This window comes from Colletes gigas, unplaced genomic scaffold (genome assembly GCF_013123115.1).
Source record: "Colletes gigas isolate AHSC1104 unplaced genomic scaffold, ASM1312311v1 Colletes_gigas_Sc00022, whole genome shotgun sequence".
Classification (NCBI taxonomy): Eukaryota; Metazoa; Arthropoda; class Insecta; order Hymenoptera; family Colletidae; genus Colletes; species Colletes gigas.
In genome coordinates, this window is record NW_025106651.1 from 1,076,191 (window position 1) to 1,094,608 (window position 18,418).

The 18,418-nt window shown below is 36.3% G+C and overlaps 1 protein-coding gene across 1 annotated transcript in view; it reads left to right on the forward strand.

Moving 5' to 3' along the window:
* The window catches only part of LOC122401181 (inactive rhomboid protein 1), a 327,337-nt gene that overhangs the window by 287,908 nt on the left and 21,011 nt on the right, over positions 1–18,418 (forward strand). Inside the window, exons 5-6 of the mRNA XM_043403149.1 lie at positions 156–342; positions 2,032–2,121. Coding sequence (XP_043259084.1) covers positions 156–342; positions 2,032–2,121 — 277 coding nt within the window. The remainder of the gene's footprint in view (positions 1–155; positions 343–2,031; positions 2,122–18,418) is intronic.

Below are 18,418 nucleotides of genomic sequence, written 5' to 3' on the forward strand. Positions count from 1 at the left end.
AATATTATATGTATTTGTTCGATCAGAGAATTAATTTGAAACACGGCCAGTTTGCCTCTTCTATTTATCTCACGATGAAATAATACAGCGAGAATGTGTGGCGGAGGGATTTCGTCGATCGAACAACACGAACGGTACTTTATTTTCCGTTCCAGCTACATCAGACGCGAAACAGCACAATTCTTCGGCGTAGACGAGGAGACGGAGGCCACGGAGAGACAAAGATGGTTGGATCGAAGACGGAGAATGGCATCGAGGAAGTACGGCGCCCTTGTTCCGGAACACAGACCACCGGATCCTGATATTACAAGGGACGTGCCAGATACCACGGATGTGCCGGAGGTAAATTCGCCGGTTATTAACCTTTCGCAGTTGGAAACTAAACCTTTGACAAATTTGAGGGAGCATTTCTCTCCCAATAACTTTAATTTCAAACACTGCTAATTGCTCTTCAGACGTTTCTTCCGTGCAAAGGCACAATATTCTCCACACCTTATATTAAAAATAATTAAGGGAGAGTCGCGATAATAAACGTACGCTCTACAAGACATAAGATACTTCATCATGTGTTCCATATTTACTCAACAGAATTTTCTGTACATAAATAGAAGGCAGTTTATTTTTTATGTACATTATTATCTAAACTTTTAATTTATATTCGGTAATAATGAAAGAATTAAGAAGGTACGATTCGAACGAACAAAATGCATTAGGCAACTCTCCCCAGAGTTGGATGTTATAGAGTTCGTTAAAACTGGAGTATGTTTTAGAATATCACAGAGTTACGAATTAACTTGTCGAGAGTGTATTCAGATCATTCTCATGCTAGCACAAAGTTTTCTCTGCAATTGCAAACGTAATTAAAGTTTTACGTTTTATAGGTCGTAAATATTTTCCAGAATAATTTTTATATTAGATCCAACCGAATATGCACTTTTTTATCTATATTTTCGTTCCCACAATTTTCATTCTGCGGTTTCATGGCATAATCTGAAACGTTGTGACTAATAACTGAACAACGTTGTCAGTGATTTTTATTACTCTGAAATATCGACGAAAAGGAACGGTTGCCACCTTTTTACGTAATATATTAACAAAAGTCGTATATTGTATCTCTGTAATTTGTTCCGAAATTCTTTAAAAGACAAACGATACACAGGATATTTGACATTTCGTGAAATAAAGCAGTTAATTCGCCTGGGGCACACGTATCTCGTTCAAATATTGAGTTCTCGGTGGAGTTTCCATTAAAACTTCCTCGGGACGGAAACGCGACACACTTCGCGAAGTTTCGTAATCGAGAGCGAAGTACGCTTCCACTCATTTTTTGCGACCAACAATGTTTGTAAGTTTGGCAATGGCCTTGCGAAGAAACGCGCCACAAAATGACTGTTTTACGGTCCACCGTCGGTCGACGAATATTTACAACACTGTTTTGAAGAACTTTAATAACGCGAAAAGTCTCCTTCCATGTACAGAGTGCTGCATAACACGTGATATCCACTTCAGCGGTAAACTGACCTAAATTACGCGATTATTATATTTGTAATTAACAGTCGTTGAAGTACAACGAGAACCATAGGTCGAGAGCAAGATTATCCCTTAATCTCATCATAGCCATCTTTCTCTTCCACTTACCATGCAACAGATTCTTTAAAATGCCAATTGTTTTATAGTAAAATAAGTATAGAAATACATGAAGATATTAAAAATTTGAAAACTAAATTAGGTGAGATTATTTTACAAATAATGTCAAACACAAAGTATACAATGCTCCTTTATTTTAAACAGTCACTACAAATTATTTTTTAATATTCTTTGCATACATTTTTATTATACTTTTGGCAAATCTGAAAGACACGTCTCTTTATTGAACACAAATGACAACTTGAACGTTTTATCCGCTTTTCTTGTAGTTCTGTTGATGGGCCAGGAGTAGTACTTTCTACAACAGCACTTATAGTATGCTTAATTTTCTATGTATAATTGGTGAAAATGTGTTCTCAAAATTAATAATAATTGTTTTGCCAGGGGGTTACACTGAGAAGATGGCAACAACCGGTAAGACGGAAAGATTCTGTGGCAAGAATGACGCTTTCGGGCCTCCATTACGTTATCGAGGTGAGTACTTAAGTAAAATCAACATCGTGCATGCAATAGTTATAATCTTCGTCGAGAACAGACGAAACTTGAAACTTCATGTAATATACAGAGTGTTTGACCAACCCTGGGGAAAATTTTAATGGGCGATTCTAGAGGACAAAATAAGACGAAAATCAAGAATACCAATTTATTGATTCAGGCTTCGTTAAAAAGTTATTAATGTTTTTTATACCGACCGAAATTGAAAAATTTGAAATCGTTCTAAAAAAATTATTTTTAGTTGCAGGGGTCAATTACAATAATTTTTATTTAATAGACATTTCCCCGAATTCTTACGTATTATCGAGAAAAAAATTCATTACCGAAAATATGGTGTAAGGCCAGAAATGAGTCCCCGAAATTTCGTGTACATCTTTAAAACGTCATAACTTCTGAACGGATTGAAGGATTTTAATGTTTAAAAAGGCAAACAACGCGTATTTTAATGGAGAACATGTAGAAATTCTAAACATATTGAAAAAGTTTTCCGTTGACCCAGTAAAATTAGAAAAACCCCATAAAAATGACCCAATCTTCAAACGGCCATAACTCCTACAATAATCAATGGATCTCATTGAAATTTATAGTATCAAAGTAGAGCTCATAGGTACCTACAAAAAAGTATTAGACAACTTTTCTGTAGAGTGTCAAGCAAATTTATTAAAAATGAAAAACGAATTTTTATGAAAAAAAAAAAATTTCGGCAAAAAAAAAATTCTAAATCGTTCTAAAAAAAATTCTTTCCGGTTTCGGGGTCAATTACAAGCATTTGTGGTCAATAGACACACTCCTATAATCCTACGCACTTCCGAGAAAAAAATTCATTACCGAAAATACAAGGTCTGACTATAACAGAAATGTTCTACTGAAATTCCATGCATATGTTTAAAAAATCATAATTTCTGAACGGATTGGAGGATTTTAATATTTCAAGATGCAAACAATGCGTATTAATGAAAAAAAAAATACATTGTGTGTAAGGTCTACACGTATACCTCGTCTGTGGTGAGAACTACTATCGCTCGCGCGCTTCTATTTGGAAATAGTCGTTCTACAGGAGGAACTTTAAACGTCAATAACGTTTAATTTTCGTCTTGTTTTGGCCTCTAGAATCTCCCATTAGAATTTCTCCCAGGCGTGGCCGAACACCCTGTATAACTCGAGCGTTTCATTCTCAGTGAAAACGAATGCAACAATACGGAATTCTTGATTTCGCGGAAAAACGAATGGTCCATCGATAAGACGATTATTTCAGGGCTTTATAAAAGGCTAACTCAGCGAAGATTTTAATCCCGAACGTGCATTCTACGGATCCTTAATATTCGCCATTACGTAGCAGGCATAAATTTTAAAAACTCGGACATTTTTAAGGCGATAGATGTCGGTTCCCTACGGTAATTTAGTATCAATCAATAATCAAGGAAAGACGGACTCGATCCAGACTCGGAGCTGTTAGGTTTCCGTCGCTCGTCTACAGGAAACGACATATTGAGCTCTGCGAGCGTTTCATTTCCCGCCATTACCGATGGAAATCAAATTGAACGACTAGCCAGTTAATCAGCGTTTCATTATCGTTTACCGACGCAGTGTTCGGCAACGAGACGAACCCAAGTTTCCTTCGAGTTAAGTTGCACGTTTCCCCGGAAGTCTGTACGATCGTTAAGCTAACGAGGTTGCGGTAACCCTCTTCCGGTTTTCGGGCATCGTACCGCGCCAGGGAAGCTTTGATATTTGGCGAAGTCGCACCCAGTGAGTTACTAATTCCGACCATGCGTTAATTACGATAACCGATCCGCGTTAACTCGGAATTTGCCGGAATTTCGGGCTAACGAAGCTCTGATTGATTCGATAACTCCCGTAGCCATTAAAAATACTGATAAGTCGACCCTCGAAATGCTCGTTTTTTTTCTTTTTACACTCATTGGAAGTGAAAATGTTTGTTTCTCATTCTCTTCAAGTGTAAGCTATCAAAACTATTTGATATAGAAAATTCAGGAAAATCAGATATAATTTAAGGAAAGATTTTCAATCGTTAACCATGGAATTCGACCGCATGTTTTTAAATTAAAATGTTAAATCGTCAAAGTTTCTGTAATGTTCTAATAAACGTTTTGGCGAATGAAATTTTAAAATTGGAACGTCCCGTAAACTTTTCGACGGTCAAAGTTTTTTCATTAATACAAATTAGTCCGACGAGCGGAGAGCTAATAATATCGTCGAACGGGAAAATTACAAATAATAACGCGGGTACTGCTCGAATAATTGTACATCCGCGGAGTAACAGTCCGTTTAATTATGCTTGATTTTTATTACCTACCGCTTCGTCGAAAGTACACAACAGGTTTCCATCGAGTAAAACAATCTCGTTCTTCATACCGTCTAACAGAATTCTGGTGAATTCTCGTCTCTGGAACTACCTCGAAGTTATCTCGTATCTTCTTGCTTAATTAGTTTTTTGACTTTGTTTCGAACTCCATCTTAGATGCGCCCGCGGAGATATAAACAGACGTGCTCCCAGAAGTCCAATAAATGAAATGCTTAAAATTAATAGAAGCTCTGAAAACAAGGAACTCCTTTCTTGTTATCAAGAAGAAACTGTTGAAATTATTCTAGGCGATTTAACGGTATTGTACAGTATCTTATTTTCATAACATAACTAAAATCGAAACTAGGATCGATATATGTAATTCCATTTAACGCATCTGCATGATTTCATAAACAAAACTCGTTCCTACAAATTCATCGTTAATTATAAAGACGACGTTGAAGTTAAAATTACACAGAGTTATTTATTAAATACATAGTGATATTTAAGAAATGACAGATTGCATTTAGAAAGTTAAATATCTTCGTAATATTAGAATCTCAGGTTTGGTGTAACCGATTATACAGAAGTAGAAAAGATTTGTGAGCTTCAGTTAATTGTTTAATTTACAGCATACAGTAAGTTAAATTCTCAAAGGGTAAAAATAGTCTTCCTGACTACTTTTAAAGCTGTGTTCAACAAGCAAATCTCACGTCCGACTTCCAAAGGGGGAACGACACTTCTGACGCTTTACATCGAGCTGTGAACATAAGCTAAGAGCGAACTGACAAAGAAAGTAGATTTAAACTAGAGACAAGGACAACATGTAAACACTCTTCGACACTTCTTCGACGGAAGCTTCCTCCACGCTTTTATTCGCTGCGTTTCTCTGTGAGTTACCAAGGTTCGGGAAGTTATGGCTTGAAATACGATTGAAGACGCATGAAAAGGGTAAATAGAAGGGAAAATATAAAGTTCAAAGGGCCGATAGAGCACACTATTAAATCCCTTTCGCTCGAAAGACATAATTCATAACACAATAAGGGTTCTAATGCGGGGCAAAACAATGATTTCTTTTCAATATTCACTATACTATATATTTACACTACGTTAATATATTTTTTGGTCAATTTGATATACAAACGGTCACCATGAATTGTCGATAAAAAGTATTAAGTAGACTACCGATATTTACACTACATTAAAATATTTTTTGGCCAATTTTATATAGAAACGAGCACCATGAATTATAAATTGTCGATAAAAAGAATAGTTTTATGTATTATTCAGAACTCAACGTATTAGAAGGAAGAACGTAGGTCTTTTCTTTTTTCGTTGAGATTACCGATCGACGATCGCGGTGCATTGACGCTTTGCAAAACGTGTTTTCCCAGCAAGCGTTAAGTATGCAACGCTCCCACACGTTCGCGCTGGGATTCGCCGTGATACTCGCGTAGAAAGATCCATTATGGATTTACATAACGGCGTAGCATGCATTTAAATAAGTTGAATCGCCTGGTCATCGAAATAGCTAAGGTCGTGGAGCATGACTGAGGGGTTGGGAGGTTACATCCCCGATCGAATCTTGGTTTCAACCGACCAGAAATCCACGCTTAATGGCCCGTGATACCTCGGGAATTCTGTTAAATGCACGCGGGCATTAACTGTACACGGTGAACGACGCAATTGCGACGCCTCGTTGCTTCTTTTTCCGTTGATGGCGGGAAAAAAACACAGCAAAATTGAATAGCATAACAAGGTTTACCGTTTTGTGACCTCAGTTTTTTTTTCAAATGCAATAGTCGCAACGAATACGTGTACCATTTTCTTTTTAATTTACGCCAAATATTTTTTGATACGATCAATTCTTCGACTCATTCTACGCTGAAGAGTATTAAATGACTGTAACATTTCTTACTGTTTACGAATACATTTTACTCTAGACTTACTATATAGTCTATATTAATAAATGGAATAATGACAGTTTTTGTTAAAGTGCTGATAAATATTCGCTAACTGCGAAAATGCACGAAAATAGTTAATTCTGGACTCATAGTTCTTTAAATGAAACATTTCTGTATACGTATTCATGAAAGTCGAAACGTGTTATTTATATTTCTGGCAGCGAGTCATTGTTGCAAGATAAACATTGATTCTGGGTCTCCCGATCTGGTAGCCACAATGGGATTCGCAAAAACTGCAGCGTATTTATAATACATTTTTTTTATTCGATGAAAATAACGAATATATCGGGAAAGCCCAGACCATCGACCATATTTCTACACAAAAGAGGTCCTGTTAAACGAGAAGATATTCGAATCGCCCTTAATAATTGTGCCCGTACCATTCTCAGGAACCAAATGAGAATATCATTAGAAGAAAAACTCATTAAAAGCTGGAATTTCATAAGTTGCCTCCCTTACAAGAGATTTGTCCTGATTCCAACAAATTCAGGAATTATTTTCGACGACCTATTTCCGAGAGTCCCAGTTACGCGTCACTTTGTCCATCAAATCCGAAATTTTCATACGTTTTTATTTTTCCGTCGCGAAGGTACGGAATTTTTAAAACACTATCAATCGTTGAAAATTTTTAATGTATATCTACACTTTCTTGGGGCGTTATGCTTTCAACTGACATATTCGATCCATGGTTTTTATTTTGAATAAACGTACCACGGATTAGTATCACAGTAGCTAGATACCCACACGACATTATCTCCATTCGTGATAGATTTAGTATGACTGAAGTGTGTTCCATTTTGAAATATGCCATACACGTGCAAATAGAAACTGTATTTGGGTATCATTCCCTGCATAAATTCACCGTTTCGAATGCAATTCTTTTGCATTTTCCAACCGTCTACTTTTTCCATATCAAAGAACCTATTCATCGCGATATCCACAAGTTAATATTACCGGGGTTGAAATTAAATTGGTACATAAAGTTCATTCTATTCTTTATCTTAATCTACTGTTTACAGTTCACGTTTATCTTCCAAACGATCTCTTCGATACACTGCTACCTAGTCAAGCTACAATATTATACGTCAATGATTAAGATTGATTATAGGAGCGCACGAAAGTAATTCCTGAAATACTTTGCCAACCAGTTTGAGAAATGTGGTTCGCAGAAGAACGACTTTAAAGTTTCAAGCAGTAATAAGAGGTGACTTACAGCTGCCCGTAATTAATCTTCTATTCTAACATCGTAAAGTAGTCCTTCTTCTTCTTTAAAATATTCATTTAGAGCAGCTTGTTCTTCTCTAGATATCTTGAACAGTATCTGGATAGTTTCCTATGTTAAACACGTTTTCCATTCATCGATGAATCGTGTTCGTAGCTCGATTCGATGGTACTTTCGTCGATTTTTCGCGAGTTTACCAATACCACGGGCTTGGCCGATGCAGACGACAGAGACGAAGCATCTCCATCGCGGATCTTTCGTGTTTAACCGCAAACAGCGCGAAAATTGGAATTATAATTGGATCGTGCGGAACAATAATTGTTAGCTTGGGACGCCGTTTATTCGGTTGACGCGCGATTCCTCGTTCCCATTCGTCGACGTCGCCTATCTCGTTCTCGTTTCGATTTTGAGATAAATCGGATATGCTTGTGCTCGACGGGACACATACGAAAGTGGTATAGCCGAGAATTGATTATAGGTGTACAAAATGTGCGGGCAAATTAATACCGTGCTAGGAGATTTGTTTTATTTCAATTATAATTCGAAAATCGGACGGTACGTGAATCCCGTGGAATTGATAAGGTTTCAGCGACGAACTATAGTTTGTTAATGGTTGCTCCGCGATCGAGGTCTGCTTGTTTTTCATTGCAAGACTGATAGGAATTGTAAATGTTTTGTTAAGAAAGATAGGACTTAAAATATGTCAAGTTGGAGAAAAGGTCTTTATAGAACTTCAAATTTAATATAGTACAATTAATTCCTACTACTTTTTCAAGCAATCGATCATCCTGATAGTTAATTTGTTATTAATATGGCAGTAAAGTTAATATTATATTCATATGTTTACATTACGTACATTATATCGTTTCAATTCATATTTTAATATGTAATAATGTATCACTGGTACACCGCTTCATGTAATAATCTGAAACAGTATGGAGAAGATAATCCATACAATCTGATTTAATTAATATCGAGTAATTTAATTTCTCTGGCAGACCTGGTTTTTGTCATTCTAGTTAAAAATTTCGTTCTCTTTACTGTATTCTTCTTTATTTTTAACCTCACAGTTTAGTTGGAAAAAGAATTTAAAAATGATATTGATATTTTCTGTCTTGTCATTTTTTCCATTCCTACGTAATTTTCTATTGCATAATATGTTAACACTGATGCAAATTCCATGAAATATCTGTAATTACTTCGAACAGTTTCGCAACGATGGTCATTTATATTCATTTTAAATTAATTAAAATCATTTAATCTCATACTCTCGCAGAGATATGTATTCGCATTGTACGTATTATAATTTCGCTGGAATATTTAATGATAACGTATTGATGGAGAAAATTACACATTTAGCACGAAGGTACTTTAAAATTTTATGAATTTATCGATTTAATTCAAATAACGTGAAACTAAAAAGTCAGAAACATCTCCTAGTTTCTCTTATACTTTGATGACATTGTTCTACATTAGTTACTATCAATTATCCGTACGTCATCTGTTTACTAGCACAATTCGTTCGCCGTTGCTAATCTATCGAATAAGAGCGTCTTATATTAGTTTGGTGTAAATAAAAACTTATTTGAGGCCGGTATTCTGAGAAAACGGTTTTCTAAAAAAAGAAATCGAACGTTTCTTTCTTCTACGTATCTTCTATTTCGATATAGAGCCTTTCCAGAACCGATGTAAAAGGGTTTCGAGCCCTGCTTTGTATAATGAAACAGAACCAATTTTGCCAGACAACTTTGAGAAAGTACGCAATCGCAGATTGGAATAAAAATATGGAAATTCGTCGATCGCTCGCGACGAGCAAAAGCTTTGACGAACACGTGAGAGTACAAAGGGAATTAAAATTGCTCATAGAGAGCTTTTTTACTGTGGACGAAACTGTAGAAGGGACGCAATAGCGATTGTAGCCACGTGACATCGAATTCTCGTATAATTGCGAGATTATTGTTTGTCCGCGGTCGTCCTGCTGTGCAACTAAATAAATGTAGATTCGCCGTTGTAATTTCGACGGCCAGGGAGGAAATTGATTCCCGACAGGATCCAGCTATTGTTCCTGTATCCGAATGCCCCCATTGTAACGGCGTTCTGTCTATTCCCTTCGATCTCATAGCATCGCGTGGTCCTTTATTAACTGTTCTTTGTTCCTGCTGCTTTACCCTCTCATAACACGTGTGTAACGGAGCCTTAACACGAATGCTTTGCGTAGAAAATTTCAACGAAATGGCTATAAACGTTGGCGGTTCTTTGAAACCTCCGTGAACTGAAATTCAACAATAATTTTTATCAAACTTTGCAGGTTTGGAAAATAAAGAATTTATTTCCCAATACCTCTGACCATTTTTAAGATAAATTCTTCTATTTTTAGTTGCTCGATAAACCTGGATAAAGTTTCATAGGAATTCGCGTCAATGATTTCGCAAATATCCTTGTTACCAACTGAATTTATTTGGGAATGGTTTGTAACTTTTAATAGTGTTCGATCCACATCGAGTCATTTTATATTTCAAGACCTTTTGAACTTAAGGAAATAAAGTATGGAAGACGTCAAGTTATTTGAAGCGTTATCGAATCACTGACATTATTTTCCCATAATTTTGACATTCACATTGACTGGATTATTTTAGGAGTGGCCCTGCGAACTTTTACTTTATTCATACTAACTGTGGCGAAGCTTCGCTGCCGTTAGGAACTCGGGAAATTCGTAGGAGACGTGAAAAGGAAAGGAGGGGGCGCGTTTCGTCCGGGCCTGCTAGTGGACTCGTCAGTAAGGCTTTCTAGCAGGCCCTGCCTTAGACCAGTGATGGACATTCATGAGAATTATGGTCATGCGCACTGGAGCGCATGATCACTGCTGTATACACTTAACTAGAATTTAGGGTACTGTCGTATCCCAGCAAGGAACAAAATTTAAGGAAGTTACAAGGAAAGAGAAAAAAAACAAAACATTTCCTCTTAATCTACATGAGTATAGCTAGAGAAATACGTAGGGGATCCTCAATAAGTTAATTTTTGTGTGATTGGCGAGCATTTGAAGTAAAAAGTTCAATTTTGTACAAAACATGGAAATTCCCAACATGCACCCCTTTTTGTGCTAAAGATACATCTATGGCAGAAAGCTAACGCATGCGCAAAAAGGAATCCCACGAGGAAAAATTCTAGTGCGCATGTTCAAAATTTCCACGAATGTCCATCACTGCCTTAGATGACTGGGTCATTGGGAAGTCGTTCGAGAAATGTATGTATGTATAGCAACCGAGGGGTCAGGTCGAGCGCTTGTGAGAGCGCGACCCCTCTGGTGGCGAGCATGGGAGGCAACGCCACGTATGTAACTTTCACCGAACTGGGATGGTATTTGTACACATGGTGATTAATTCTATTCTTGCTGAGAATTTTTCAAATATACGTGAACATACGTGTTAGCATTATTTATACGAAAATAACAAGACCTGACATATTTTCGCAGATTTGAAGATATACATGGTAGTAATAATTTATTTTGTAATTTTGGATCTGTAACCACAGTGAATAAATACATAATTCGAGAATTTATATGTGCATTGGCAGAGGTAAATATTATATCAGTCCAAAAAATACAATGAGTTAATTATTCAAATGAATTGATTAATGTAGGATATCGTTTACGACTCTATTTTTGGAATGCCACTGCTGAATTATTTACAAATACACGAAAAGGATCGTTGTTACAACTAAAATTACCATTAATAATTTTCATATTACTACTTTTCTCTTTCCAATAAATTTTTCTCCATATACTTTTGGTTTCCAATAAATAGTACTCTACTAAAGATGGCTCGAAAACGTTTCTCTGTAATAAATTACACGAATCGGTTAACGATTTATCAATTTAATTAATTAAAGAAACTTCTGCAGAAGAAGAAACTACTCTTGGATAATGGAGAAAAAGAGGTACTTGGAATTCTCTTCCCAAAAGAATTAAACCTTCTCGAACAGAATTAATCTGAAATGTCTGTGCAACATAAGTGTAGTATAACGTTCATTAAATTATTTTTTATTAATTCTCTATCGTAGCATATACATGGAATCGTTAACTCCAGAGTCTAAAATTAAGGAAACGGACTATCTTAAAACTGAAATCAGATTTCCTCATGGACCGTGCAAACGACTGTGTGATTTTCAAGGCGTACACGGACACTGTCGAGGGTTATTCTTTTCCAGGTCACGCGTAAAATATTCTAATAGGTCCTTGTGTACACAAACGGTCCAGTTTTTCGTGCTCGAACGACGAGCGAAATACAGCCGGTCGTTGTCCAGATTGTTTCAGCCAGTAGTCGAGCTAAGTGGCAAGTTTTGAAATACGGTCGACGTAGTAGTCTCTCTGTATAACTTTAGTAGACCAAACTTCCGGTGGACAGCGTTCCACGCGGCCGGGAAAATGGGCTCGTGTGCACGTCGCGTTTCCTTCGCTCGTAACGAAGAAAGCCACGTCCTCCGGGCGTTGTTCTGCCGCTAACATTTGAATCCGGAACGAATTTCGCGTCCGAAAAACAGCACAATTCAAAATTTAAACCTTAACTTAGACCTCTCCATTGTTAATTGTACAGGGCGATCGAAATATCTGATACAGAGTATCTCTTCCATAGAAACCGAAGGTAATAATTACAAAAATTTATGGTGCTCTCAAATCATCGAAGACAAAACAGGTTTCCATCAGAGAATAATCTTTCTTAAATAAAGAGAGATTCTTTAAGATTCTTAATTTTCCAATTTTCCGACCCATTGTAGATGCACTTGAAGAAACTAAAAAAAATTGTATAAGAGAAACGAGCCACAACTCGTGGTATTCCCCGTTTGTTTACTGTCTGAAAAAAATTGTTGCGGTGCAATTAACCGAGCGTGGACGTTTCGCGTGCGTTGCAAAATGCATTTCAGGACGGAGCAGCCCGTAACAAGAGGGTAATTGCGATGAAATCGATCTTGTTAGACAGTCCGATTTTCCTGTTCGGCGTCGTCGACGCGTGCACGCGTTGCGGACACGCGTGGTCGGGTCCTGTGTTCCGCAATAATGAATGTATAAATATTCAGAGGCGGGCGGAGCGGAACGGCAAATCGATGCAATTCATTACGATATCTCACGTTGATCCCGGGCCGCTTGATGCCACGCACGTAATGCGTAGACGACGCGAGTCGAGATATCGGGCATGTCTATCGAGTCGCATGCACATGCATTTAAATCGCCGAAATTATGGTATCGGACTGGCAGCAGAATACGAACGGATCGTTGCGATCTTACGGGGGGCTGCGTCGAGCGAAAATATTTAAATATTTTTCACGAAGGGGCGTAAACAACGGTTAAAGGCATTAGGAATAAACTTTATACTTTTTTGGCTATCCCGTTTTTTATCGGATAGAGATCAAATAGTTAAATTCAATAATAATTACTCAAGAGAAATTAATGTTAAATCAGGTGTTCCACAAGATTCACATTTGGAACCTTTCCTATTTATAATATACAGGATGTTCAGTCATCTCTGGGAAACATTTTAATGGGAGATTCTAGAGGCCAAAATAAGACGAAAATTAAGAATATCGATTTCTTGATTGAGACTTCGTTAAAAAGTTATTACAAAATTAAATTAAAAAATTTCAAATCATTCTGAAAAAATTATTTTTGGTTGCTGGGATCAATTACAATCATTTTTGGTGAATAGACATACCCCCGAAAGCCTACGCATTTTTTAGAAAAAAATTCCTCACCGAAAATATAATTTCTGGCCAGAAATATTTGCTCGAAATTTCATGCAAATCTTTAAAACATCATAACTCCTGAACGGATTGGACGATTTTAAAGTTTCAAAAAGCAAACTACGCGTATTTTAGTGTAGAATATGTAAACATTCTAAGAATGTTCGAAAAGTCGCTTCTTAACTCCGTAAAGTGAGAAAAACCCCATAAAAATGGTCCAATTTTCAAACAGCCATAACTCCTACAATAGTGATTATATTTCAATGAAATTTTTTTCTGAACTAGAGCTCATGAGTACCTACAAAAAAGTATTAGACAAAATTTCCATACGATGTCAAACAAATTTATTAAAAATGGAAAACGAATTTTTAAGAAAAATTGACAGCTTAAATTTTTCGGCGAAAAAAAAATTCTAAATGGTTCTATCAAAATTATTGTCGGTTACTGGGATTAATTACAATCATTTTTTGTGAATACACATACCTCTAAAATCTTTCACATTTTCAAGAAAAAAATTCGCGCAGTTGGACAAATTTTTCAACAAAATTAAAAAATTTCAAATCGTTCTGGAAAAATTATTTTCGGTTGCGGGGGTCAATTAGTATCATTTTTGGTCAATACACATACCCCCGAATTCCTAGGCACTTTCAAGAAAAAAATTAGAGTATGTGGACAAATTGCTGTAAATAATCTCGTCAAGAGCGAATGTTAACAATTTTTTAAAAATGCATCGAATTTTCACAAGGTCTACTTTACATAATTCAGAGTGGTAAAAGAAACTCGAAACAAAATTAATTTTTCTTTGAGAATGTAATCGAAAATGTTCGAAAGATATTTACTTCGAAATTTGTAAGTGTTAGAATGAAGTCTCGAAGATCGAATTAACAATGTCTCGAGCAATATATGATACATCATCGTTATCAGAATGAAATCCCCCGTTGTGTTTCGCTTGGAAAATATCCGACAGAAATTTTTACTAGGACGAGATAGAGGGAGAGCCGGAAAAACCTGTAAAATTTCTCTCGTAACGGTGCGTTCTGATTAAAGTATCGTCGATGTTAGTTAATAACGAATTTATTAGGTTTCCGCTAATAAATGGTCCCGCGGTTTCCTTATTACATCGCCGCGTGCCTGCGTGTCATATAAATTTTAATAAAAACTCGAGCGTGCCTCACTCGCTCGTGTGGCTTCTTTGTGCTTGTCGTGCGTGTAAGCGTGTTTGTGCGAGCCGTGTGCACAATACACGGAATGTCGTCATTACTAAATCTTCAAAAAAGCGCACAGAGAAGGGCGAACAGGCGAATATCGCTTTATTCTAACTAGTTAAAGTCAGTTGGAACAGATCTTACGATACCACGATCAAAGTTTACGAAACCCTATCGTAAATAGAGATAGCAAGTAATGGGCAGACAAATTAGCCAATTTGTACTCGATCCACCGTACTCGATGAATTTTTAAAATCGATTCCCTCGAAAACGAAGTCTTACACAAAAAAAATTCTATTCCCTCCAGTGTCAATTTACTTTTTCATGCATATTCGCCCCCTGGTCGTTAGTATTGCATTTTTCAGACAACCCGTATAAAAATTGGAACACGATTTTGTGCCGAGACAATTTCTATACTCTATTAGCGATAATGGAAAGCAAATAATTAATCAATTTCATTATTTTAAATCATAAGTTGATCCTTTATCTGACGTGTCTGAGAAATCATCGATATTTCTACTTGTTTTGGTAATAATAAACATTATTTGTAGTATTTTTTACTTTCTTCGTTTATCTTTCGTAGATCTCACTGTCATATAACCAGTGGGAAACAGTTAGAACAAATAATATCATCGCATTATCAAGATTAACACTAATTTAAGTAGAAATATAAAAAAATAGTCAGACATGTTAGCCAATTCAGGCAATCAATGCTATCTCGTTCACCGTTGCTTTTACGATAAAAGTATATATAATCAAAGTTGTAGTAAATTAACTGTAGAAACTTTTGTCTAGTATACAAAATTTCTGTAAAGTCGACGAAAATCAAGATACGGACACTTTTGTGGTAAATATGCTACAAGGATAAGTAGCAGCAGAGTTCTATGTATTCGAGCGCAGAAAGTAAAACTAAAAGCGCTATACATATATCAAGATACGTTAACTCTTTATTGGATAAGTTTTATTCTAGTTTTGAAAAGTTACAGAAAGAAACTGTTTCTTGGTTATTTATATATTCAGGATTTAATTAACCCTTAAATGCGCCATGTGGTCATTTGGAAACGTTCCAATGTTTCCTTATATAACAGAAAAATAATACTTCTTGCATATTGTCTTTGAATGTGATCTTCCATTCCATTAAAATATTATATCATTTTGTGTTTAATTAACTTTACATACAAAATACTTCGAACCTTGCAGAAAGTGAAATAATTTAATAAGAAAATACATACTGCACCGAAAGAAACGAATTAACGAGTGAGTTTCGAACTGCGCCATACCGTGCAAGCGTTCCTCTAGTTTTCAAATTTCCAAATGCAGAAAATGTGTTTCGAAGAAAATGAACAAGCACCAAACGCTGTATTTCTTCGCTAGTTCCTCGCATTGCAACCATATCTGGGTCGCGCTAATTTTTCGACCTATTCCCCGAACACTGCAGATTTATTCCCGCGAAAGTTGTGAAAGATGCTGGCTTAAGAAATAAATTTAAAGCACCATTGGGTGCAGTAGGACGCGCCAGTTGGGTTCGGCTACGGCGTAGAGTTCGCTCGAAAGTTCTCGAGGAACACTCTATTTTTTCCGCTGTACCTCGCAGCTGGTTTGTTTTATAATTACCAGTTTACGCGACTTCGATTTGTCACTGCGGAATACGCAGATGCTAATTGCGAGCATTTTCGATGCGCTTTTTCGTTTGAACGAAATCGTGCGACGTTTAATCATTCTTTTGCAAAAATTACGTATTCTCTTTTCTTATGGATATAAAAAATAAATTCGTTTATATATTGAGCTAGTTGACATGGGACTTCAAACATGAGAAATTCGTTTAACAAAATTGTAGATTGAGATCCCACAAATAATTTGCAAGTGATACCACGTCGAAATTCCAATTTTTATGGAAGTTACAGCCCGTTGGAGCATGCGATACACGTGGTAGATTACTATACATGTAATGAAATTTAAAACTCGATATTCTCGAAACTCTGCTTTTTAAAACGGCGTACATCGTTAAATGATTTAACCGATTCGACTTCGAATATGGTACAAATTGTTTACAGCATACCAGTGGGTTTTCTAACCTTTTTTCGTACAGTTTACCATTTTTGATAGCTATTTGGTAGGATTTTGTATAATGGACGAAAGATATCAACGTGACAGTTTTTTTATTACATTAGTAACACTGTTCAACGTCGCTACGAGTTGGAAGATCTTTTAAAAATCGAAGGACAGATAACGCAAACTGGGTTTGGTAACTATCCCCAGAAGGATACTTTAAAATGTTGGTAATTGCGCCACTTGGCGGTAGTTTAACTCAAACTCCATTGTTTCTCTAGGCTTCCGATCGTTCGCTAAACGCGTGGTCGAGTTTCCCAGCGAAACTTCTCCCGTTTCTAAATCATCTGCGAAGCAATAAAGACAACAACCTACACGTTTCGAAAGTATATAGTTCGCTAACTACGTGAAAAATATCGAGACACGTATAGTTCGTGTCTGAAACTAAGGGAGCGATGTCTTTAGTAAATCGAGATTCATCGTTTGTTAAACTGTGGAATAAACAAAGGAACATTAATTTGTTTACCACGAAAAATATTTTCTTTGCTCGAAACGTAATTGGAAACAGAAAATCCGTCATTTCGTGGAACAATTACTCTGTGTTTGTTCGATGCAATTTTTCTTACAGTCGCGTCGGTATTTATGTTGACGCTGTTGTATTTCTGGTATTGACGATATTGTTCCATAATTTAAACACTTGTACGCGTCCTTCCGTACATTCTGACATTGTTTACATTATGTACAAGACATGCCTCAGTATACCAGTGAGTGTCAAAGTGAAAACACCGCGTACAATCAAATAACAGTCAATCTGTAAAAATATTTCCTAAATTTGGTTCGCCGGAAAGTAAGTTGACGTAATCAAGTTTTTATTTCATTAATAAAATTTTGCTATTAAACGCGCATTTAATAATTTGATAATGTATTTAGTCTCTTATATAATGTTTTTTTTTTGTTATGTATTGTTATTGTTAAGAATTGGTTACTTGTAGCATGCCGAAAATACGGGAATTACACGAGTCTGAAAGTTTATTAATTTATAAAAGAAGGAGAGAAGGCCAAAGTTTGCAACAGATTGCCACAGATTTTGGGATATCAAAGAAAGGGGTGCGAAAAATTTATAAAAAGATAGAGACTACTGGGAAACCTGAAAATTTAGTTAGAACGGGAAGAAAAAGAAAAACAACTCCCCGTCAGGATCGAGAAATTGTTAAAATAACAAAAAAGGAACCATTTATTACTGCCAAACAGATCAAAGAAGATTTAAATTTGCCAATAGGGACCACTCAAATAAAATCCCGTTTATACGAAGCTGGGTTGCATGGTCGAATATCTAGGAAGAAGCCACACATTTCCGAAACAAATGCTCGCAAACGTTTAAATTTTGCAAAAGAGCATTTTAATAAACCGACTGCATTCTGGGAATTCATAATTTGGAGTGATGAGTCAAAATTTGAATTACAATCAAACAAACGAAGGAAATATGTGTGGAGAAAAAAAGGAGAAGCTTTTAAACAAAATGTTATCACCTCCACCGTGAAACACGGTGGAGGGTCTATAATGTTATAGGGCTGCTTCAACAATGAAAATGTAGGAAAATTAACAGTTATTGATGGTATATTAACAGCAGCGAAATACATCGATATTCTAAAAGAAAATTGTTTCCATCAATTCAAAAATTTGGGCCAGATACAGGATACATATTCCAACACGACAACGATCCGAAACATACTGCAAAGATCGTTAAAAAATTTATCGACGAAAACAATATATTGCTGCTTTCTTGGCCACCGCA